Here is a 24,504-nt window from a genome sequence, read left to right on the forward strand (position 1 = left end):
ATGGCAGCAGCTCCCAGACCTCTGTTTGCTGTGCTCAAGTGAGTGACTGAAGTAGTCTACTCTGAAAAGAAAGTAGCCCCTTCTAATATGGTAAGTGACATCGTTTAGTTAAAACCACCAACAGGAGAAAGTGAAACAAGAATTGTAGGTAAACTTTAAAGCGTGCACACACACTCTAATCACTGAGTCCTGGGGACCAAGGCTATCCTTAGGATGTTGCTACCAGCTGTGAATTCACAGAATAGAGGAGTGACTCAGATGTTCACGTGGGGTCAGGTCTCCCACTTGCATTCATTCAACAATCACTGATAGTAGTTCTGAGCCTGGCACTGCCAGGCATGGTAATTTCCTTCAAGAGTTCACAATCTGTTTTATGGGGCAGACACACAAGTAAATGAGTATATATTCTACAATATAATGTTAGGTGCAGGAGGGAACAATGAACTCTACCTAGGGATAACAAGGATGTTTCACCGAGGAGGCGGCACTTGGCTCAAGGGTTGTATAACTCAGCGTCACGATGGGTCCTTTCCACGGGCGTTTGCTAGTAGGAAAGGGAAGAAAAGAAGAAGCTTCAGCATATGCCTAACCCTCTATGGGGGGGCGGCTATGGGACGGGAGCCTATGCTTCAGGGTCTCTAGCCAGGCCCACCTTGGCCTGACATCAGCTTAGTCTTTTGGTTCATGCTGGTGTTTAAAAAAAAAAACAAACAAACAAAAAAAAACAGGTAGAATCCAGGTCAACTCTCTTTAGTGTAGGAATAGGAAAAAGCAACCGATCTCCAAATTTTCTTGTCTTTGATTTTATGTTTATCAAGGGAAATCTTGTTTTCATTTTCATAGCAAATGTATTACTTTGAACTAGGAACTTGCCTGCCTTGTATTTCTCCTGCGCTGCTTTATTCTGTTTCCTGAGTTGCTAGTTTTGAGCTTGTGTAAGCCTTGTTAGAGGATCTCCAGACACATCAAAGGGCAGGGACTGCATCCCCTTAGCCCCAGAGCAGCTATGGGAGATCTCTCTTGCCCTCTTGCCTAGCGGTTGCTTCTTCCAAGGAAAGAGTACCTCTGAACACCCAAGTCTGCCCAGATTTTCCTCCAGTCTAACATTGGCATCCCAGTATTAAAAGGTGTCTTGGCTCTATATCAGAAACTTCTTAGGTTCAGGCAGCAGCAACCAGCTCTTGCAACTCAAAAAAGGGATGCATTGGAAGGAGGTCTGGTGGCCCACAGAACTGACTAAAAGGCAGGAGGACCAGCCTATGAACATAGACAGGAACCAAAGAAGGCTGGATAGCAAGATCAGGAGACAGGTTAGGACCACCACCATACACACCCCCAACTCCTGATGGTTTCTCACCTGTCCCTACATCACTATGTCACTCACATGAGAGTCCCAGTCCCTGGCAGAAGCATCACATTGGTCAAGCCAGGTCTGAAGGCTTGCACTGTGGCAAGCTGGCTTTCAAGTGGGAGGAGGGGCTCTGTCTCCCCAAGACCTACACAATGTGGGTTCCCCCAGGAAGGAAGAGTTCAGATGCCCACCCCGGCCCTGTCTGGGGGAGCAGTAAGCACAGCTTAGGAGAGGACCAACACTCATTGGAGCCCTCTGGTGTATAAACCAATCCTTAGAGATAAAATTGAGGCTGGGGTTTAGTCAAGATTGTCTTCCCTACAAGAGAAGCTGAAGTGAGGAATTATAACTAACACCACTTATTGATGGTCTCCTGTGAGCCCACTGCTGAGTATATCTGATGAAATCTCATTTAATCTTTACCTGCCAAACATATAGTAGTATCCATTTTACAGATGAGGAAATGAAGGTTCAGGAAGGTTGGGATATCTCCAGGGTCATACTGGCATTCATACTTAGGTCTGCCAGGCTGTGGACGCATGCTTGCTTTCTCACTGCTGGTTTTCTTATACCTGGGATACAGTGAACTGGAGAACAGCTCCCTGTCCTCCTTTCTTAAGCTTCTCTTAATGCTTCCCTTGAAGCACAAAAAGCTGCCAACTAGATTGTGTGTGTATGTGTGTGTGTGTTGTCACATTCACTCCTGGCAGGGTCCCAAAAACTCATGAACCATGATGGATGACAGACATACGCACCCTCAGGTTTTAGAACAAAGTCTCTTCCATGTGAGCAACTGACCAGACACATCAGTTAAAATCAGCAAGATTTTCTCAGTGAATGTTAAGAACATGCATTATCTGCTTCCATAGCCAATGATCAAAATCCATCCCACGTACATGTGGCATGCTGTGACCCAATCCTGCACTAATGCTTCCGTGTGCAGCCCGAGGCTCAGAGCTCTAGAGTTAGAGTGGCCTCCTGTTGCAAATGCTGATCAGATGACTCCTTGGTGAGCAGAGACCTGGTGGATTTAGCTCAAACAGAAGGCAGTTTTAGGAGAGGGGCCTTTGGAGACCATCTCATCCCTTTGTTAGTGCCTGAACACAGAAGGCAGTTTGGCCATTCCCAGGCTTGAGCCAGCTGTTGCCCTCCCTGGGGATGCCATTGGGGGTCTTGTTCATAGTCTTGAGTTTATTTCTATTCTTGGGGACCAAAATGAAGCATAAGAGACATTTTCCATCTGGGTCCTGGGAGGCCAGCAAAGCAAAGTGGAAAAGCTCACTTGGTTACCACTTACGTGTCTTGAGTGCACTGGAGTAGGTAGAAGAGGAGAGAGGCCTGCATCCAGCTATCTCCTTGAATGTCTCTTGGCCAGGGACGTGTCGGTAACATCTGAATGAGGGAAGACCAGGAGGATGGAATGGTCCCAGGCCTGGAGCTTGGGGCCAGGCTAGAGAAGAAAAGCTGAATTCTTATGGCCAAATCAAACAGAGGCTGAGGAGTCACCCAGTGTCTGTAGGGAAAAGGTGATATATGTGTACTCAGTAGGAATGTGACAGCCCAGCATTCCTTCCCGGGAACTGCTGATCTCAAAGGGAACTTCGGTTCAATCCCTGGGACATCCCTGCCAGATGCCCCCATAGAAGAGGGGTGCTCCATTCTCCCTGTGCTTTTTCTTGTGGCTGCCTTCCTATTTATAGGAACAAGTGTGGTGAATTCAGTGCATAATTAAAAAGCAAACAAACTTGCTCTAAGGGAACACTTACCATTTAAGTAGACACTTGTGTAAAAACAATGCTTCGTGCTTTATTGGATTTCCAAAAATAGACAACATGATTTGTTGAATGATTTCTGGCCTTTAGTGTATTTTAACCTATACATGACAGTCTCTGAATTATCAAGACAGCTATGTAGTTACTGTCTACAAGAAAGAAACATCTTTTGCCTCAACCACAGGTTATAAATTCACTGCTACCACAAACAAAGTCAAAAGATACAAACTTGGGAAAATATTTGCCACATATTAAAAAAAAAGAGTTAATTGCCTTAATATATAAAGAGATCTTACAAGTCAATAAAAAAGACCAATAATTTGATAGAAAAATGGGCAAAGAAAGTTAACAGATCACAGAAGTTAATACAAATGGCTTTAAATGTACAAAATGATATGCAATTTTATATATAAAAAAGAAATGTAAATTAAAACATATTATTTTCACCTTTCATATTTCAGAGGTCAAAAGTCTGATAATGTACTGTGTTAGTGAGGATCTAGGAAAATGGGCACTCTCATATATATTAATGGGATACAAATTGGTACAAACTCATTGTAAGAAATTTGAGATTAACCAAATTTGAAAATTTACATACCCTGTTACAGTTATCTATTACTGTTTAACAAACAACCCCAAAACTTAGTGGCTTTCCCATTTACAGTTATTTTACTTGTGAAATTGAGGAAGGGCTAGGTTGGGTGGTGGTTCTCTGACCCGTATAATGTCAGCTGAACTCTCCCAGGCCTGGGAAAGTACTGAGATACTGAGGGGCACAGGCATGTCTTTTTATGTAGTAGAAAAACATGATTAATATGTGCATGTGTCCATCTTCTCCATGGCCCCTGCTCCCCAACTACTGCCACCACTAAAGGAGACTCCAACTTCGCAGCAGTTTCGTCCCCTTCCTCCTCTCTAAGATTCTTTGGGCTTTTGCAATAATGAAATGCCCTCCAGTCAAAGACCCTGAGGAACACACCTATAGTTGAAAAAAATGGAGTGTATTACTTGTTACAGTGAGGGGAATACACAGGATGGGGAACCATGGAGCATTTTGGTAAGAGGGCATTAGAGAGGACTTACAGGATTTGGGCTTGTATTAGTGATTTTGGAGAGAATTAAAGAAGCAGGACTTTTCTCAGTGTTTGATGCTGTCGGGAAGCAAGAGTAATTCTATGATTAGGTACCTTAAATCTTATCTAGAAAAAGGAATAACTAAAGCAAAGTTAAAGCTGCAATTGGCAAGGAAACAGCACTCGCATATTATCCAGGATAGAAAGACATTTGGTCATTTTGGGGACTTGGACAACGTTCATGGTTTGTCTGTGTTTGGATATGATTACAGAATGGTCTTGTTTTTGTCTTGACCCATCATGGTTACAGATGGCCTTGTCCGATGTTGATGTCCTGTGAAATAGTTTCTGTGCAACAGGAGAACTCCAAGGCCTTGGCTGTGAATGTCAGATCAACTTCTACAACACCAAGGTCTAACTGATAGTCCCAGGCCAACATCCAGATGTCAGGGACTGCTTTCTCTTTCTCAGACGAGAAGAAGAGGCAAGCAGAGAAGTGGGTGGGCGGGATTTCAGTTTTGGAGGAGTTAGGCAGAGAGTTTCTGCAGCGTGTGCAACAGAAATAAGGGGGCGGGAGGAGGAGCGGGTTAACAAGAATTGCTGTGGACACTGTGTCCACTTCATGGTTGTCAAGAAATATACTTTTTAGGGACTTCCCTGGTGGCGCAGTGGGTGAGAGTCCGCCTGCCAATGCAGGGGACACGGGTTCATGCCCCGGTCCAGGAAAATCCCGCATGCTGCGGAGCGGCTAGGCCTGTGAGCCATGGCCGCTGAGCCTGCGCGTCCGGAGCCTGTGCTCTGCAACGGGAGAGGCCACAACACTGAGAGGCCCGCGTACCGCAAAAAAAAAAAAAAAAAAAAAAAAAAAAAAAAACTTTTAAAAAATATAAATTAAAATCTTGAACAATTTTGAATTGGCTTTTGGTTGCTGGATTGTATTCCCTCTATTGTAATACTGCTCTGAGACCAACCATGCGGATCAGGATCTTAAAAGGGCAGGTATTCAAAGCCAAGAAGCTCTGAGCCATTGTCTTAAGAGTCCAGAGCTCCAGCTCAAGCTGAAGCTGATGCCTGGGTCAGGATGGTGTTTGAAGAAGAACCAGAGCCAGGAGGGTGCCAATCAGAAGCCAGGCTCAGGTGCCTGCAGCCTCCATCCCCTAGAAGACCCAAGCATTCAGAGCTCCCCAGGCTCTTAGTGCCCCCAGAAAGTGGCAGCCTTGACCTCCGGTCTGGGTTTCTGGGTCCTGGTTTTTACCACAACAAACCTTGTCAGCCGAGGATGCAAATATAGGGGGATATGGTCCCTGCCCCCAGGCATGCTGATTCTGTGGGAGAGTGAGGGCAGCCACAGCAATAGCTGGGGCTCAAGACAGACGAGCACTGAAGGCCCAGCAAAAGGCCCCCAGCCCCTTCCAGGGAGGGAGCATTTCTTGGCAGAGCCAGTATCCACAGGATAAATGTTTGGAAAGCAGGGGCAAGGAAGGCTGAGGACAGGGCAGTGAGGAATGCACAGTGGCAGATGAATTCAGAGCATTCTTTGGAGCCTGGAGATCCCCAAAGGTGAAAATCTCAAGAGCCAGACTCTATGGCTGGCGTAAATCCTATCGAGGCCACAGGGGATATGCATAGTCCAGCACCTAAAGGACCCACTGAGGGTAGCAGGAGTGAACACAGACATCAGCAGAGCCTCCCCTCTCCTTCCCTTCCTCTCCCTCCCCTTTCAGGTGGCTGGCCGGAAGGGCCCAGACTATGTGGGGTAGTGGGAGAAATGAAAAGAAAACGGGCAAACATGGGAGAAGAAGAGCCCACACTGGGAATCAAAGAGCTGGAAGAGTTCTGGAAATGGAGTATCTGGAGGGACAGTTGGTCAAGGGATGATGCATTAGCATCCGAACTGTACTCAGAGGGACAAGGACAGTGGCGGGTCTGCTTACTTGGCCAAACTTTCTGAAAGGAATGGGGTGCCCGTGTGGGCACCCGGCCTGGGCTTTCCCACAGAAGGGGTGGCCTGGACCCTCGGTGCTCGGGCCCGCGCGCTACCGGCGGTAAGAACGCGCTGGGCGGAGGCGGGCGGGCGAGCGCCTTGGTGGCCCTTCCCCTACTTTCCAGCTTCTTCAGCTGGAGCAAGAGGTCTGTGCCCGGCGGGGGAACGAGCGTCCAACCCCTGGACTCAGGTCTAGGCCCGCAAGCGGACACTACGAAGGGGCGGGCGGCTCCCGGGGCAGCGCCGCCGTTCCTTGCTCCCGCCCCCGGGAGCCGGACGTGGCGCCTCCCCCGCGGCAGCGGGAGCCTGGAGGTGGGGTCGGGAGCCCGAGGCCGGGACTCTGATGTCACCGCGCGGCCGCGGGCGCCCGGGAGCGCGTCTCGGGTTGGAGCTCAGGTACTCGGTGAGGCCGGGGGGGCCGGACGGCCGGGAGTGGGCGGCGGAATCGCCCTTCCCGGGGGCGGCAGGGCGAGCCCCGCCGCTAGGAGCGGGTGGGGTGGCTGGGGCGCCGCGGAGCAGCCCGCGCGTCGTTGGGTCTGGAGGGGTTGGGCTCCGCGCGGAGTCTGGTCTGCGCGAGTCAAGGCCCTGCGCGCTTGGCCCCTTCGCAGAGGGGTGGGGGGCGCAGAGCCGGCAACAGCGGAAGCTGCTGGGGAGCGCGCCCGGGGGACCCGAGCACGCAGTGGAGTCTCACCCTGCAACCTCCGGCTCCCGCCTTTCGACCGCGCAGCCACTGGGGAATCCTGGCCTCTCCGGTCCACGATCGCGCGGTCCCCTCCGCGCGTTCTGAGCCCTCCTTCCCCGACGGTGAACCCAACCAACAAGAAAGGCCGAGAAATGCGCCGGCCAGGGACCATCCGCTCTCCCAGCGTCCCCGAGGCCTCGCTCTCCAGCCGCACCGCGTGACTTTGTCGCCCCCTGTGGCCGCCAGGCCTGCGCCTCTTTCCTCCCTGGAGCGCCTCGACTCAGCTTGAAGCCCCAGGTATGTGGTACGATCTCGACCGCGGCTTCCTCTCCCCAAGTGCCGCCAGCATCCCGGGTTTCCTGACCATGGCACAGAGCTAGAGTCTACGGAGACTCTACGTGTGCGCGGGAGCGAGCTGAGAGCAGACGCTTCGCGACGTGAGCTGTGGTGCTGACAGGCCGGGAGAATGGGGTGCCGGAGGGAACTGGGAGAGCCACGGAACTTACCAAACCTGGTCTGGAGTGGTGGAATTCAAGACACGGCCCAGGACCTAGAAACTCAGTCCGGCAGGGAGACTGCCATGCAGGCAGCGCGGCAGTCTCCCTGCCAGACCATCCAGGTGGGGTGGCCTGGACAACCTCTCCATAAGAGAGGTCAGACGTGAGGTGGCCTTTGGGAAAGATACGATTTAATTCCTGATCATTGTTGATAATTTGAGGTTGTCTGCCTTTCTGGTCACCTTACCTGGATCTGCTTCCGTTGCCTTTGTGTGATTTTACCCACTGGAAGCTGTCTTCGTGGATTTCCCCACGAACCTCTAATTAAAAACCTGGGTCTGCTTTCTTGCCTGGTCCAACCTCTCTCCTGAGGTCCAGACACACATCTCAACTTACCACCTGCTTGCCAGACTTGCCACAAACACTGCAAAGCCCACAGGCCCCAGACTGAGCACTGGATCCCTTGGCTAGTCCCCGTCTCAGCTTCCTCATTCCTGGGACCGGCACCTCCACCTCCCCAGCCCCTAGCTCTGAACACGGAAGTCATCCTTGTCTCCTTTTCCTCTCTTGCTCTTTGATTCAGGTGATAAGTTTATCGCAAATGACCCCAATGCCGCATGACCCCAATCTGGTGGTTTTCTAGCAGGGATTCCACTCTGCTCCCCCTGCTCTGACGGGGCTTGGCAAAAGGTTCTTTGAGTTCTAGCCTCTGGACTTACATTCAATGCAGGCACTGGCTCTGCAGCCCAGCCCACAGCTGACAGTAATGCTGATGCTAGGGCTCCTGGGGTGTGGCTACCCCCAGCCACAAGGACTGGCTGAAGTGCAAGAGGCTCCCTACAGCCAGACAAGTGTGAAAACTCTTTGCTCTTTGGGCTGAGGCCCCAAAACACACTAAAGGAGCTGGACCCTCCTGGCATAACAGGTTCTACAAAGGGCACAGTGTGAGCATCCTGCCTGGGTATCAGGTGCTTGGGTTACAACTGCAAAAGCATCCTCGAGACAAGTTAAGGTCAATAAGAAAATGTACACACATTTTAGTTATCCATTTGAGCTGTTTTTATTTGGTGAACTCAGAATCCTTTATCAGTCAGTAACTCACAAATAAGATAGAATTGTCAAGGCCTTTTTTGAGGAAACATCTTTGTATTAGAACAGTTACCCATGCCTATAGATGCAGCGAAAGTCAAGAATGGGTGGCATGAGCCAGGGTAAACAGTGCTCCCAAGCTGGGCTCAGAAGGATACGAAGAGAGAGAGCTATTGTCTGGGTGGCTGGGGGGGGTGGTTACCAAGAGGAGGTGACTGTCCTCCCAGGGGCTGCTACTCAGAGTAGCTTCTTGTCTTTCTGAAGTTCAGGGAGTATAAACTACTTTGCAAAAATGGTCCCCAAGCCTGAGTGAAGACCAACCTGCAGGGCTGGCCTTAGTGGGCACAAAGATGCCTCCAGGTGGGTGATGTCAAGATGTTCTGGTACCAGGTCAGCTGAGATCCCCTCCTGGGAATGTTGGAGGTACCGCTTCGCCCTTTTAGGAAACATCATATCCTCCCACCACTAACCTCCCTACCTGCCCTATCCAGCAATCTGTAGCATCTGGGGTCTCAGGGAATGGGGTAGAGGGTGATCCTGAGCTCCAAAAAGTGTCTAGAGGCTCACATAAGTCTGTTTTTCAGTTTCCACCCAACTGTGGGCCACCCTCCTCTGCAGTCCCAACCAAGCAGCTCAGGAAAGGCAAGCCTGCCCCCCACCCCACCCCCAAAGTCCCTATAGCCCATAGGGAGCCCTCAGTTCCCAAGACTGAAAGCTGCTTTCACCCCTGACCCAGGCACACCCACCTAGCTCCTCCCCTTGCTCCCCCTCCTGCCACTGGGCAAGTATTGATTTCTGGCCATTCCTGTTCCAAGCTGTGCTTGCCTGCGCTTTTGGTTCCTAATAACCTGAGTAACCTGGTCAGTGTCCATGGGTGGCAGCTGCCTCACCCATTCCGTCCCCTTTCTCAAAAAGACTAATAGGGAGAGAAAAGTGGGTGGAAGCAGAGAAGCCCTCAACCTTCTCCACCAAAGCCACCCCCATCTACTCCCTGAAAGGCTGCTCCTTTCCTTGTCATTCAACAAATACTTAACATCCACTACGTGCCGGCACCGAGGGTACAGAGATGAGTAAGTGCAGGGCCTGTCCTCAGGAAGCTCAGGGGTGGGAATGGGGAGAGGGAATCAAAGCAAGCCAAGAATCACAATGCAGGGCGATGAGTGCTGTGATGCAGGAAGCTCAGGACACTGTAGGGATCCCAAAGGGTCAGAAGACCTCTAAGCTGAGCCCTATAGGAGGAGCAAGAGTGGCAGGACAAAGAGGGGGTGAGCCTGTCATTCCTAGACAAAAGGCAGAGAGTCTCCCAAGCAGGGGCCATATTATCCTGGAATCTGCCAGTATTTTGAAGGGATGGGGGCGATTGTTTCCCATAGTGGAGGCTGAGCTTTGTTGGAGGCTCAGGCCCCTGGCGGCTGGGGGTGAACTGGCTTTCAGCAGGGTTTGCTTCTAGGAAATTGATTCTGGCTGCAGTAAGCTTGGAGGCAGGCCCAGATTCCAGGCAGGGCTCTCTGCCTCTTACCAGCTGTGTGCCTCTGGGCAAATCATTCCCCCTTCAGAACTTCACTGTCCTCATCTGTAAAATGCAGACAGCAGTTGTGCGGTTCAAGACAAATATTTATTCAAAGCACCTGGAACATAACTGGCCCAGAGGGAGGGAGGAAGGCTGTGAAGCTGCCCCTGCCACCTGACCTGGGTCTTTCCCCCTCCTTTCTTGTCTCCCCTGTGATCTCAGACCGTTCTTGACCATTGTTTATCAGGGAAAGATCACATGGAGAAGCTAACAAAGCAGCCAGGAAGCAGCCAGGGTGGGACAGGGTTGGGGAGGGCAGGAGCATGGGTACATTCTCAGAGCTCCAGGAGGTGCCAGGGTAGAAGCCGGGGCTGCGGGCCAGAAGAGCCCCAGCGGGGGATGCGCTAGTCGCCAGTTCCTTCCCCTGAGCTAAGGCCCTCAATCTCCAGAGTTGTTCCCCTGGTCGTACTGCCCTTGCCATTCCAGACTAGGGAGGTGGGGGGTGTGTGTGTGTGTGCCAGCGCTAATAAGGGTCGTGAGACTAGGGAGGGGATGTGTAAGCATGTCCGTGTTGGAGGTGCCAGAAGGTTGTTCTAACCCTAACCCGGAGCGCCTCACCCACCACCCCGTCTATGCTTTTCCAGGCCCCACAGAGCTGGCCACCCTCCGCCCGCGTCCGCGCAGCCATGGAGGCTCTGGGTCCTGGAGGCGACTGCGCCTCGCCGGCCTCGTCCACTCGCAGCCTGGACCTGCGGCGGCTGTCCGCGCGCGCCGACTCAGCCTACAGCTCTTTCTCCGCCGCCTCCGGCGGTCCTGAGCCGCGCACACCGTCGCCGGGGACCCACCAACTTCCCTACCTGGACTGGGACTACGTGCGCGTGGTGTGGGGCGGCCCGGCCCCCACCGCCGGGCTTCGCACCTCCCCGCAGCCCCGGCCCGCGGCCGCCGCACGCAGTGGGCCTCGTCCCCCCGAGATCCGGGGGACCCCGGGGCCGCTCAGCCGCCAGACCACCCCGCTGCTGTACGCGCTGGCGGCCGAGGCGGAGGCCGCGGCGCGGGCAGCCGAGCCGCCCAGTCCGCCTGCGTCGCGGGCCGCCTACCGCCAGCGGCTGCAGGGCGCGCAGCGGCGAGTGCTCCGGGAGACGTCCTTCCAGCGCAAGGAGCTCCGCATGAGCCTGCCCGCCCGCCTGCGGCCTGCGGCCCCCGCGCGGCCCTCCGCCGCGCACCCTCGCTCTGCCTTGCTCAGCCACCCCGGCGGGGAAGCGGAGCCGGCGCGCCCCGGGGCTCCCGCGCCGGGAACCGCCGGCAGGGGACGCCTCGCCAACCAGCAGCGGAAGTGGTGCTTCTCAGAGCCGGGAAAGCTGGATCGCGTGGGTCGGGGCGGTGGGTTGGCGGGGGAATGCTCGGGGGAGGCCTGCTCCAGCTCTGGCCTCGCCAGGCCGGAGCCCCGGGAATGGCAGCAGCGGACGCTGGCAGAGTTCGAAGGTCACCAGATCAGATGGCTGCCTGCGACCCAGCCCCGAAGCATAGAGGACCCGAAACCCCGGTCCTTGAGGCTCAGCAATGCCTATAGGCCTGCCGGTCGGAGTCGGAGCGCTTCGGGGGAAGTCTTGTCCCTCTGGGGAAGTCCAGGAGGGGTCATGCCCATTGCCCAGGTATGGAAGATAGGGGCTGCAAGCTTGGCTTGGGGGCATCCAGAAGATTGAAAACTTGAGCAGCATTTCATCCAACTGCTTGCCTTTCCAGGCTGTTCCCCAAGGAGCAGAAACCCCCAGACCATTGTTTCAGACCACACTTTCCAGGTGAGAGACATGGACCACTCTGGGGACTGAAAGCTGGGGGAAGGCAGCTTTCATAGCTCTTGCTCAAGAAAGAAGAGGGCCTCCCACTCACCCTCAGTTGGAGCCTTCTGTCTTTTGCAAACCACATCCCCTAATCCCACCCCCAACACCCTACTGTCTGTCTGGTGCAGAACCAGAATCTTCCCGCCTGGTCCCTGTGGTCAGTGTAGGGTCCCTGCTTCCAGGTTCCTGACTCAGAAGGAAGTTGCAGTGGTGTGTTCTGCAGAGGGCCCCCAGAGCAGTCCCTGTGACTGGGAGCAGAGGGCCTCAGAGAACTGCATTGTGTCTGCCCGGCTCCCATCCCTTCCTGATGATGAAGTTTTCCAGGAAGAAGCCCCGCTGGTCAGAATGAGATCACCTGCAGACTCCCATGCTCCTCTGGGGCTCCCAAACAGGTGAATTCCCTCAGGCTTTCAAGCAGAGTGAGATACCCCTTTCCTACACACATCTACAAAATGCTGGAGGGGCAGGGAACCCTCTCCTGGCTGGTGGCTGGGAGCCAGGGGGATGAGGTGGGGGAGGTGGATGGCCGTTGGAGGCCACCATTTATCTTTGGCCAGAGCTTCTTCTGATTTAGTGTCTCTTCCACTTCCAGTGTCCATGCCTCTGACCAGCAATATGGAGCTGGCTTGGGTCAGAGGGCTGACCAGGCTATAATCCCCTCAGAGCAGCCCCTCCATGAGCACCCAGAGACTGCAGGGGCGGATGACTGTTGGCAGGGGGTAAACGGTTCTGTGAGTGTCTCCAGGCCTACATGCTGTAGTCCCCCTGGGACTGCAAATGGTGACATTGCAACCTTTGACCCCACTGGACTGCTGACCACTGATCCCCCCACAGCTGCAGAGACTGACCCCCTCAAACCTCTCCCAAGTGATGCCCTGAGACCTCCAGGCAATGATACTCTGGGGCCTTCTGACCACACTGCCCTGGCTTGGGGCACTGGCCAGACTGGTTCAAGGTCAACATGGCCCAGTCCACGCCTCGAGGAGCTGGTTCAGGAGCTGGCCAGATTGGATCCCTCTCTGAGTGACACCCTCACCTCCTATCCCAGCCCAGAGCCATCCCTGGGCCTGCTGGATGGGCTGACTCCTTTAGCCGAGGTCTGGGCTGCAATGAGGCCAGCCTGTGGAGAGGCTGGAGAGGAAACAGCTGGTACTTCTGCGTCAGGGTGAGTGAGGGGTACCAGGGACTCAGGGGATTCTAAGCCCCTGCAGCCTGGGGCAGGACGACCCAAGGAACTCTGGTTTTGTCCCCAGCTCTTACCTACTTAACTCCACCCAGCACCTGCCAGCTTCTCAGGAGGAGACAAGGCCTGAAAACCTTACCACCCACGCTGTGCCTGACAAGCCATGCGGCCCGGGTCTCCCCGAGCCAAATAACAGCATCCAAGCCAAGAAAGTGAGTGTGGAGGGGCTATTAGAGGCTGGGCTAAGTCAGGGCCCTGCCTCCAGACTTAAGTACCCACGCCCTCCCTGCAGGTGGAGCTGGCGGACCTCCTCCAAAAGACGCTAAGGGAGCTTCAGGCCGAGCAGGAGCAGCTGCAGGGAGCGGCCCACGCTTGGGCCAGGCGCGGGGCTGCCCTGGAGGCCGCTGTCGGCCAGGCCTGTGCACCCCACGAGCTCGAGCGGTTCAGCCGGTTCATGGCCGACCTAGAGCGCGTGCTTGGCCTCCTGCTGCTGCTGGGCAGTCGCCTGGACCGCGTGCACCGCGCCCTGGCCCGGGCCGGCGCAGACGGCGACCCTGACGAGCAGGTAACGGGTTTGGGCTGGGGGAGGGCGGGGCGGTGAGGGGCCTGCGGGCTCCGGCTGGAAGCCTCCCGGGAGCGGCGGCACCCTCGCCCCGCTCACGGCGCCCTCGCCCCGCGTCTCCAGGCCTCTCTGCTGCAGCGACTGGGGCTCCTGCAGCGGCAGCAGGAAGACGCCAAGGAGTTGAAGCAGCATGTGGCACGGCGCGAGCGGGCCCTGCGCGAGGTGCTGGCGCGCGCACTGCCCGCCGACGAGCTGCGGGCCTATCGCTCCCTGTTGGTCGGCAAGGCCGCTGTCCTGGCCCAGCAGCGCAGCCTGGACGAGCGGGTCCGCCTCCTTCAGGACCAACTGGACACAGTCAGGACCGACCTTGGCCGTCGTCCTGCGACTCCCAGGCCGGCCTGGCCCCCAGGCACCCGTCCTCCGGATAAACCGCCCTTCCCCCCTCCCCTCTTCTAGTTACAGGGGTGTGGGGGTGAGGAGCACTGCCCCTGCCTCTCACCCACGTGATTGGGATGACCCTGGTTTATTCGGTGCTTTTCCCTTGGGGTGGGGAAGACCCAGGCCCGGCCTTCCTGGGGTACTTTTTCCAAGTGTTCTCATGTGGCCTTACCCAAGTCTTGCGGATTATTTGGTAATTAACTTATGAATTTTAAAGCCTGCAGTATTCCCCCTTTTCGGCCAGGGTTGGTTGGAGGGAGAGGAGACAAGTCAGAGGAGCATTTCAACTTAAGATGCAAAATGGCCATTTTTTTCCCTCAATAAAAAATTGATGTGAGAAGTGTGCGTATCACCTGGAGCCTGGCTTGGAGGAGGGATCTTGTTTGCAAACTACAGACACCTGCCAGACTGGAGCAGAAGAGAGATTTGTTGGAGGACATCACTCGGGCCTGGGGATCCCTAGAAAGACTGAGGAAACAGGCTTGAAAACTGGAGGGGCCAAGCAGATGCTGTCACCAGTAGTCCCTAACTATTCTGGTGACTGCATTATTACCACGGAGGCCTAGGCCTGATTGGCTGAGGCCAGGTCTCTTTTGCTGGTTTTTACCCAAGCCCCCGACATGAGTAGTATAGTGGAAGTGGGGGACTGCCTCCCTTCAAGACTCAAGGGATAGGGAACTTCCCCAAATGGAAAATGGATTCAGATGCTTTGCTGCCTTAAAACCCTGAGGAATGTCGAGTACACTTGGACATTTGGGGACATTCATTCCAAGACCCAGAAAGAACTTTCTTCCTCTTCCAATTATGTTGGATAATTGGATAAACTGAATTTATCCGCCTTTCCTTTGGAGTCCCCACTAGGTCACCCAGGCTTAAGGAGGGCAGTTGGGGGGATGGGAGCTGAAGGTGAGTCATGGGGGACCTGGAGACCTATTATTGTGGGGGTGGTGCTGAGGAGCTGCAGAGGCAGCTTTTCTTATGTTCTGGAGATGCCAGTTTGGGTATGGGCTAAGGTTGGGAGTTAAGGGCTAGAGTGGTATGAAACAGGACACACATTCCCCTCTGTGTGTCAGTCCTGTGTACATAGAATCAATGTTCAGTTCTCAAATATACATTGAAAATCTGCCTTAATATTTGTAGCTGCTAAGGCCAGGGACAAGAACATTGTTCATGTAAATGTTCAGTGTATTTTTGGAAGCTGGGCACATTAATAGGCATGTGTATGTGTATCTAAAGCCAACAGACCTCAAAGTGAGAAATCTCTGCTTCTGGGCTCGTTTTCTGATGCATATTGTCACTAAGTGCAACTGGTTGGGAATTTTAAATGGTCGTATTCATACCAAAAGCATTAGTTATAACAGTCGCGCTATTGAGCACAGAACAATGCTCACATTGTGCCTTTTTATAAAAAACATATGGGGCTCCTGCTGATTCTAACATTATGTTTTGCTTTTCTCCTTTGAACGCTGTGGGCGGGGCCTCCGCTCTAAGATCCTCTGCCTAGCAGGGCAGCTCTCTTCGAGACGCGTTCTGGATGGAATCTACTTATTTCTGGCTTTTGCCCTGTACAGTCCCCATTGCATTCTCCCATTGTGATATACTTAGAAACACACTTAACGTCGTCCATTAGGCCAGTGGAAATTGTGTATATCAGACAAAACACTCCCAGCCCGGGGTGGGCATGAGAAGCAGCGTCTGCCATTGTCTGGTTAAACTGCACTTTGGTTCTTTGCTGGTTTTTGCCATGGGGAAATATGAGGCTTCTGTGCTTGTCTCTACCAGATCGAGAGAGCCCACAAAAGTAGGGCCACAACTCCTGCGCCTGTCCTTCCATTTTGCCTCCGTCTCCTTCCTGCCCCAGTTTATCTCCCTTCCACACCCCGTTATTCCTTCAGAGGGCAAGAATGAGCTCAGCATAGGTGTTCTATATTGGCAGCACAGACTAAGACTAGGGGTGGGGTGGGGGCCAGTACCAGAAGTCCGGTGAATTCCATCCTCCTGGACACTGCCAGCAGAGGGCACTGTTTTCCTCATGATGAAAGCTGCTAGCCACGCTTTACCACCCGCCGCCTCCCCAGCTACCAGGCCCTCTGGGCTAGCCACAGGGACGTTGCCTTGTCCTGAGCAGTGTCCCTGTTGGACCTGAAGGCTGGGGCTAAGCATTTGTGTCTGTCGGAAAGAAATCCTGGCCCGCCAGTTATGGGAAGGTTGGCTCCCTTTCCTTTGCCACTAGGCCTTTGTTCGAAAGTCGTTGGCTAATGAGGAGTGGGGAGGGGGAGGCTGGGGGTGTTGATCTCGAGGATCAGTATCAAAAAGAGCCTTACGTAGTTCCCCACGGTGGAAAAGAGCGTTTCTTGGGCCTCTGTTGGGGTTTCTGTCCGCACCTCCCCAAGCCGCCTGCGCCCGCCGCCGCCTGCTGGTCCCGCCCCCAGCCCTGAGGCCTGCAGCGCCCCGCCCCGATTGAGCAGAGCGCGGTTGTTGCCTGGCAACTGGCAGCCCCGGGGCCTCCCTCCTCTCCTACTCGCCTCGTCCCCCCCCCCCGCCGTTCCTAATATGGATGTAATTAGTGCACTTTTTACCTTCTGACTGTAAATTGGAAACAGAGTAGGGAAGCAGGGTTCCGTGGTGCCCAAACCGACGCGCAGTCTGGCTGGAGCAGCCGGGTCCTCACACCACGTACCTCGGCGAGCGGCTGGCGTGAGCCTCAGGAATCCTCACGGGAACAAATTACCTTGCTGTTCAGTCACGTGTAATTCAGAAGCTTATGAGGACATTTAGGTCAAATGTGGTCGAGGACCGCAGAGAGAAGAGGTGAAATGCTGTAAAGCAATCCTTCCAACGACCCCGTAGCGTTACTGTCACAGCCTTGCTACAGTTTAGACAGTCATGATGGGTGTTTACCTGTTGTCTTTGAAACTTAAGTCAGCACTGACTTCTCACTAGGAGGACTTTTTCCTCCCCTTCTTGAGGAGAGGTCCAGACATCTCTCTCTCTCTCTCCCCCCTTCTCCTCCCTCTCTCACTATCTCTTCCTTATTTCCTCCTTCCTGCAGTAATATCTGAGGCCACCTCTGCTCCACAGGTTCAAGTCCAGAGGTGTGGCAGTTCTGGAAAGGTGACGCCAGCCACAGAGGTTCAAGGCAAAAAGCTATCTGGAGAGCGACAGAGTCTATTTATTAAACCATTTTAAAAGGTCAAATAATTTCTTCCAGGAAAAGGCAAAGAAAAGGGGGGAAATGTGGGTCCTGGGTAGGCCCAGCTTTAAAACCATGTGTGGGGGCTTCCCGGTGGCGCAGTGGTTGAAAGTCCGCCTGCCGATGCAGGGGACACGGGTTCGTGCCCCGGTCTGGGAGGATCCCACATGCCGCGGAGCGGCTGGGCCCGTGAGCCATGGCCGCTGAGCCTGCGCGTCCGGAGCCTGTGCTCCGCGACGGGAGAGGCCACGGCAGTGAGAGGCCCACGTACTGAAAAAAAAAAAAAAAAAAAAAAAAAACCATGTGTGGAGGGGTGCTCTCAGTCCAGAAGGCTGAATGACTGCTTGTTTAAGACTGGAAGTTGGGGGGGGATGCTAGAGGAATGTGCATTAAGAAAGGCATTGTGATATTTTAAATAAAGTGATATTTCCCTTTTGTGGGGAAACATTTTTCCTAGTAGAGTCACTGTTGTTGTTTATATATACAAATACTAACATGGTAAAAGAATGGTGATCATGTAGAGCAACGTCACGAATCAGAGATATTTGGTTTTGGAATGCAGCCAGATATCCCTTTGGGACCAACTCGGCACTCCTGGTAATATTACAGGATGGTGTTGCAGTTCACAGACGACTTTACCTACTCATTCCCTGTGTTCCTTCCTCCCCACAGCCTGTAGGATATGTACTGCCAGTTCCACAGAGAGGGAGGTGGAGCTTGGAGACTTGGGTCACTTGCCTAAGGTCCTAAATGAATAAAGAGCTGAGATGAGACCACCTTGCTTTTCTGCAACAGGACACTGTAATGGAAAAGAGCAAGAGGATGCCATCCTGACTGTGAGAGTTACTAGCTGTGAGGCCTGTACAAGTTACTTACAGTTTCTCTAAGCTTCAGTTTCCTCACTTTAAAAATCAAGATACTAACAGTGCATACCTTGTAAGGTGGTAGTTAATACCTGCAAAGTGTTTACAACTGTGCCTGGCACTTAGTAAACACAGGTCATATGTGTGTTACCCATACCCTAGTCTCCATTAGGTAGGTAACACATGCTCAAGAACAGCCTCCAGGGACTTCCCTGGTGGTCCAGTGGGTAAGACTCCACGCTCCCAATGCAGGGGGCCCAGGTTCGATCCCTGGTCGGGGAGCTAGATCCCACATGCAGGCTGCAACTGAGAGTCCGCATACCGTAACTAAAGATCCCACGTGCTGCAGCTAAGACCCAGTGCAGCCAAAATAAATATATTTTTTAAAAAAAGAACAGCTTCCATCCTCCTTAGAGGAAATGTACAATTGTATTAAAAAGCTTGCTGTGGGGGCTTCCCTGGTGGGGCAGTGGTTAAGAATCCGCCGGCCAGTCCAGGGGACACGGGTTCAAGCCCTGGTCGGGGAAGATCCCACATGCCCCGGAGCAGCTAAGCCCGTGCACCACAACTATGGAAGCCTGCATGCCTAGAGCCTGTGAGCCACAACTACCAAAGCCTGCGCGTCTGGAGCCCGTGCTCCTCAACAAGAGAAGACACCGCAATGAGAAGCCCACGCACCGCAATGAAAAAGTAGCCCCCGCTCACTGCAACTAGAGAAAGCCCGCGCACAGCAACAAAGACCCGGTGCAGCCAAACAATAAAAATAAAAAGCTTGCTGTGGACATGACTCATACACATCTACATCAGCAGTTAACTCTTCCCGCATTAAGAGGAGTGATTCTCTTCCCTGTGATAATTTTAACCAGGTAAATTAGCTTAATCAATGAACAACTATTTTTTTGGTCAGTTGTTGGAAATATCCTTCCACAGGTGTACCTCCTCTTAGTCAGATATTGTTCTTGAAAACTTTCCATATGCATATCAACTGTAATTTCCTACTGACTTACAGTTTCAGAAAGTTTTAGCCTGCAAGGAAAAAGCAGTGGTTTCTAACACCTGAATTTTAGGCTTATTGATCCTAAACTCTTGCCAAATGTTTTTACTTCACTGGGTAGGCTTGCAGCACACCCTTCTGAAACACAAAGATTCATCTGGCGGTTCAAGAACCCTCCTCTGATTTAAGTGTGCCATAAACGTTAGTTATTGTTATTACTACTTTGCTGGTTTACATTTTGTCTTTCTCAAAGCTGGTCATACCTGTGTGTGTGACCTTTGTTACCCGTCTCAGTCAAGCCTCTCTTTTACCATGAAAAATCTCTAATATTTTATCCTGTCCTAGACCTTCAGCTACTGAGATTGCTTTAATTATTGCCTCCTGCCTTTTATTTTATTTTATTTTTTTGCAGAGGCAGAAGACTTTAATTTTCATTTTGAAATAATTTATGCAGCTTAGAGTTCCAAGCTAGGAAGGTGGGAGAGGTCAGATCCAGGCCTATATTTACCTACAGTTTTTGGCTACCATATCCATGTTTGGTTGACTCCTTTTTTTTGCAGAGAAATCCAAATTCTTTCAATAGTAGAATGCTTGAAAGAGGCAGAAGGATGAGGAGAAAAGAAGTGAAAAGAAAAGCAAAATACAGTAGCAAGTGCTGTAGAATGTTTAAGGGAAGTACATCATTACACAAGCAGGAACAAAATGGGGGACTTTATTTCATTGTTTAAATCAAAACATTCCATGAGAGACTGCCTTAAATAATTTCAGAGGCCTCACTGATACATATATGGGAGGGGAGCCCCAGTACCCTGTGCCACAAAAACTATTTGGTATAACTAATGACATGCAAACCCAATTTGCAAAAGCAGAGCATTATTACAATATGATATAAAAAGGTTGGTTGAGCAAATAGATTCCACATCTTTAAAATGGGAAAAGAGCCATTTTAATTACACTGTGTTGAAACTGAGAAATCTTGGCAATACTTAAAACCTTCTCAATTACAAATAGGAGCAAAGATACAGATGAATCAAGCCACCCCTCTCTAAGGTCACTGAGCAAAGAGATTCTGCATTTGCTATTTTGGAATAAGTTGTTTGCTTTCAGATGGCTTTTTAAAATGGATATCACGTACCTTTTGCTTCTACATAACTTTCATATAAAATAGTTGCTCCTTAATTGTATCTGTTACTATTTAACCAGTGATTTTTCTAGTGTTTTGCTATGACATTTTTTTCTTTGAATGTTCACCTACTGCACTGAAAGGCTCAGCTGGTTTGAAAGCCACAGATTCAGAAACATGGCACAATGGTGCAATTCACAAATAAATCACACTTTAAAAAATTAAATATTCATGCCATATCAAAGTAGCCAGCCACCAGTGCCAAAGACACATGTTTATATTTCACCATAAAGACAACCACAAATTTAAAGTATTTGCCAAAATGTCTCTTTTCTTTTCTCTCATTGTTAAATCACTTTTGCTCCCAAGATGTACTTGTTTTCTAATATTTAGCATTCTCAGTACAACTGAAATTAATTACATTCACAATGGTCACATTCTGTATTCAAGACTCTCTGAAATCTTGATTGTCTAAAATGAGGTAGATAACCATTCAAGGGTTTTGTTGGTTGGGACTAATTTCCTTTAGATTTTGATCATCTTTTTTTTTTTAAATAGAATTCCAAAATATTTAGCAAAAGATTGAAAATGTCTGAGCATTTTGGAAAAATATACCTTCAAAAGTTTTTTTTTATGAAAGTTGTTTTACCTCATTTCAATTTAAAAACAGGATAAAAGCATCAAATTACAAAAGCACTACATATCTTAAAGCTGACAATCCATCATCACACAAAGCTCTAATTCTGGCTTGGGAGTATATAGATGCAGAGGCATGGGGTTAAATCATTCAGGGGCCAGACCAGCTGCTGCCCCTTAACCTTTGATCCTAAATTTCAAATTTCCTCCAAAGTTCAATCCTGACTTCTGTAGTTCTTCATAGGAGGCTCTCACTGAGATCTTGAATCCCATCTCTGGAGAAAGATCAAGCTTCAGACAGAAGCTGGAAACGTAGGCCCACTTGGGTAAAACAGGCTGCAGTGGACAAAGTTGGAAACAAGATGGAGCCGAAGGTGTTGGACCGCCGTCTTGGGCAGGCTTAGACTGTGAGAGGCAGGCCCGATTAGAGCAACTAAGCCGTAGCCTCAGGAACCATCAGGTGGCTGGGGGTAGGCTGGGCACTAGACCAGCCAAGGGCCCCGGAGTGGGTCGACGGGAGATTTCTGAAAAGACCTGCAGACTACTGCGGGTTTTTGTCTTTTTACGAGGAGCCATGGGCGAGGCACCCAAGAATTTGCTTAAGGAGCCTGACTTCCTCATGCCTCGAGCCAGATCCTGGAGCATCAGGTCGTCGGCCAGGACGCCCAGAAACGCGCTGGTGGTGGAACTGAGGATGGTGGCGGCCACCTGCACCGGGCGCCGGGCCACAAAACCGCCACTACCACCACCGGTCGCATCGGGCTCGGTAGAGCTTCGCAGGCCGGGGTCGCCAAGTAGGCGGCGCAGCGCATACGAGGCGCCGCACGGCAGGTACTGGTAAGCGCGCCGCCCGCTGTGGTCACGCACGTGCACCTGCGCACCCAAGCGGACCACCAGCAGCACAGCTGCATCCTCGTGGCCATGCAGAGCCGCCAGGTGCAGCGGCGTGTAGCCACCGTGTGAGCGCGCGTTCACGTCGACCCTCGCGCCTCCACGCCGCGCGATCTCCACCAGCTGCTGCACCATCTCGAGGTCGCCACTCTTGGCGGCCCAATGCAGGGCCGTAAAACCAGACATGAAGTCGCGTTTGGCCGCCAGGCCGAGGTCGCGTAGCAGCAGCCCGTGCAGCTGGTGGGTCCAACGGCCCCCGGCAGCCCGCACTAGCCACTCGTGTTCGGCCGGCTCCAGGGGTACGGCGGACGGCGGCGGTGCGGCGGGCACCTCCTCGGTGTCCGGGCTCAGCAGGCGAGGGCCGGCGCGCGACAGGCGCCTCAGGTGCGGGGAGCGGCCGGGGCCCAGGCTGAGGCCCAGGCCGGACTCCTCTACTGAGAGCCGCCGCAGCAGCAGCGGGGAGCTCCGTGGGCTGGGCTCCTCCGACAGCTGCCGACGCAGGCCCTGCTCCTCCGCCCGGATCCGGAGCGCCGCAGGGCCCGGGACGCAGCGCACGGGCAGCATGCAGGGCTTTTGCGGCAGCGCGCGCGGAGGGGGTGGTGGCGGCCCTTTTATCAGCCCAGGCGCAGGTTCCGGGTCTGGCGGTTCTGCATGGGGCAAAGCTGCCTCCGACGGTGCCATGGACGGTGGGGCCACGTCTGCAGAGAGTCCCTCGGAGGGCTGGGCCAGCTCAAAGGCTGTAATCTGGGGGTCCGAGGGCATCCCTGCCTGCCGGGCTGGGACTAACAGCAGCCCCTTAGTCAGCTGAGTGGGCTCAGAGGCCGGAGCCCCGGGGGTGTCCTGTGGCTCTGATGGCGGAGCCGGGTCCTCAGGTGGTTCCACCGCCCTCTGCGCCGAGGCCAAGGATGGAGCCCCCGAAGCAGCGGTTTCCCCCTGTGAGACGGAGGTGATCTTCGACGGCGGGGCTGATGCCCCCGGGGTGCTCGGGAAGCAGGAGGGAAGGGACTCTGGTCCCTCCCGGGGCCGCGGCTTCTTCCTCAGCACCACATATTTGACGCCGTCGAGCTCCTTCACCACGGCCACGTCGTTGACAAACTGCTTGAAACGGTCCCTGCGGGCGGCGCGGCCGCGTGGGTCGCCGGCATCCAGCAGCGGCTTGAAGCGGCTCAGCAGCTCAGAGTTGCGCACCTTTCCGCCGTTCTCCTGCAGAAAGCCCAGTACTGCCGCCTGGCTCACGCCGGCGGCCGCAGCGGCCGCGGCCGCGGCCAGCGCCATGGTCAGTCCGGTCCCGCAGGGGAGCCGGGGCCTCCCCCTCCCACCGACCAGCTGTTCCCGGTTGCTGGGCAGGTGGACGTCGCGGTGCCAGCTGGGACGCACTGGAGCCGGGGTTCCAGGAGTCACGTCCGCCTCGGCCAGGCTCACCTGATCGTTTTCAACGAGGCGTAACGGGCGTGTCCCTGAAGCTGGACCTCGGTCACGCCCGCGCCGCGGGGCACGGGAGTCTCCTGGAAAAATGAGCTGGGGGCCGCGGCGCGCGCGCCCCGCCGCCGCCCCGCCGGGCTCCCAGTCTTCGGGGGTAGGTTTCTGCCTTTATATTCTGTCCAATGGGCGCTGGGCTCCATCCCCCGTGCGCGGTGCTCGCCTTACCGGTGACAGCTGCCACCAGAGACGCGGTGGGAGTGGGGGAGCGGAAATTCTCCACCGCCCCTCCCAACACGGGAATTAAAGGCGCAGTGCCAGGCTCGGCTCCGGGTTGCTAGGTGGGTGTGTTCCCCAGGGATGCCGCGGTCGACAGGCGAGGCAAGGATTTTTATTCCTTTCAGAAATATTTAACCACCACAAAATACCGGGCGATTGCTTTAAAGCAATAATTTATTTAAAGATCATCAATACCTCTTGAATTGTTGATTGCGTTTCACATAGGAAACCGGCTTCATGCAACTTGCAGTAAAGACAATTTGCTGTGCGTGGCAATGCATGTCACCCGAGGTTTAGAATTTTCTTATGATAAAATAATACATTTTCACATTGAGTTTGGGGAATAAAACCACAGGAAAACATAAAGAAGGAAAGATATCACCTGAAATCACCATTAACATTTTGACTATTTTTCTTCTCCCTCCCCCGTACACATGCATATACATGTTTATGCTTTAAAAAACAAAAGTAAAATTGGAATCATGCTATGTTTTTAACAGTTCACTCACTCCACAAGTATTTGTTGCTCACCTACTTTGTGCCAGTACTTTTTCAGATTGTGATACATCGATTAGCAAGACAGATAAAAACCCCTGACCTAATGGTGCTCCCATAGTGGGCTGGGGGGAAGGTGGGGAGGGACAAAGAGAAGTGATATGGTAATCTGAAAATTGTATAATATGCTAGAGAAATACTATGGAAAAAATAAAGCAGAGTAAAATAGAGGGGCAGGTTGCAAGTTTGAACCCTGTGTTTAGAGGGTAGAACTCACTGTGAAGGCCACAATTAAGCAAGGACTTGAAGAGATCAGGGACTTAAGTAGCTACATAGGAGAAGAAGCTTTTTCAGCAGAGGGACCAGCCAGGGCAAAGGTGGGATCAATTTCTTAATTTACAAACAGAGTACTACAAGTATATAATCAGAGGCACGGTAGTACTTGAAGAGAGCAAGACTCTGGAATCTTGCTCTCTTACACTTTTTTTTAAAATTAATTTTTATTGGCGTATAGCTGCTTCACAATGTTGTGTTAGTTTCTACTGTACAGCAAAGTGAATCAGCTATACGTACACATATATCCCCTCTTTTCTGGATTTCCTTCCCATTTAGGTCACCACAGAGCA

General features: G+C 52.7%; 2 protein-coding genes and 1 long non-coding RNA gene across 5 annotated transcripts; 1 reads left to right on the forward strand and 2 right to left on the reverse strand.

Annotated features, from left to right (window-relative positions):
• Positions 1-433: 433 nt before the first annotated feature.
• On the reverse strand, positions 434-6,980 carry LOC307051989. Its single transcript, XR_013810846.1, has 3 exons — positions 6,872-6,980; positions 2,649-2,743; positions 434-544 (listed from the first exon to the last, which is right to left on the reverse strand). It is a non-coding gene; the product is annotated as an uncharacterized lncRNA (long non-coding RNA).
• A 3,664-nt stretch (positions 6,981-10,644) lies between these two features.
• On the forward strand, positions 10,645-14,277 carry SHROOM1 (shroom family member 1; the record flags this gene model as incomplete). Of its 3 annotated transcripts, none has more annotated exons than XM_079702638.1 (7): positions 10,645-11,613; positions 11,705-11,760; positions 11,985-12,194; positions 12,395-12,967; positions 13,056-13,197; positions 13,278-13,550; positions 13,671-14,277. In XM_079702638.1, 7 exons carry the CDS (start codon positions 10,645-10,647, stop codon positions 14,001-14,003), a joined length of 2,556 nt encoding a protein of 851 aa, XP_079558764.1. In that variant the 3' UTR covers positions 14,004-14,277. The 3 variants fall into 3 exon arrangements, with proteins under 3 accessions (XP_079558764.1, XP_079558765.1, XP_079558766.1); XM_079702639.1 differs by having other exon boundaries at positions 13,686-14,277; XM_079702640.1 differs by lacking the exon at positions 11,985-12,194.
• A 6,973-nt stretch (positions 14,278-21,250) lies between these two features.
• On the reverse strand, positions 21,251-22,960 carry SOWAHA (sosondowah ankyrin repeat domain family member A; the record flags this gene model as incomplete). The annotated part of the gene is made up of 1 exon (XM_079702642.1): positions 21,251-22,960. The coding sequence occupies one exon, from the start codon at positions 22,958-22,960 to the stop codon at positions 21,251-21,253; it is 1,710 nt and encodes a 569-aa protein (XP_079558768.1).
• Between the last annotated feature and the right edge of the window lie 1,544 nt (positions 22,961-24,504).

The sequence above is a fragment of the Hyperoodon ampullatus genome, assembly GCF_949752795.1.
Source record: "Hyperoodon ampullatus genome assembly, chromosome: 4".
NCBI classification, from domain to species: Eukaryota; Metazoa; Chordata; class Mammalia; order Artiodactyla; family Ziphiidae; genus Hyperoodon; species Hyperoodon ampullatus.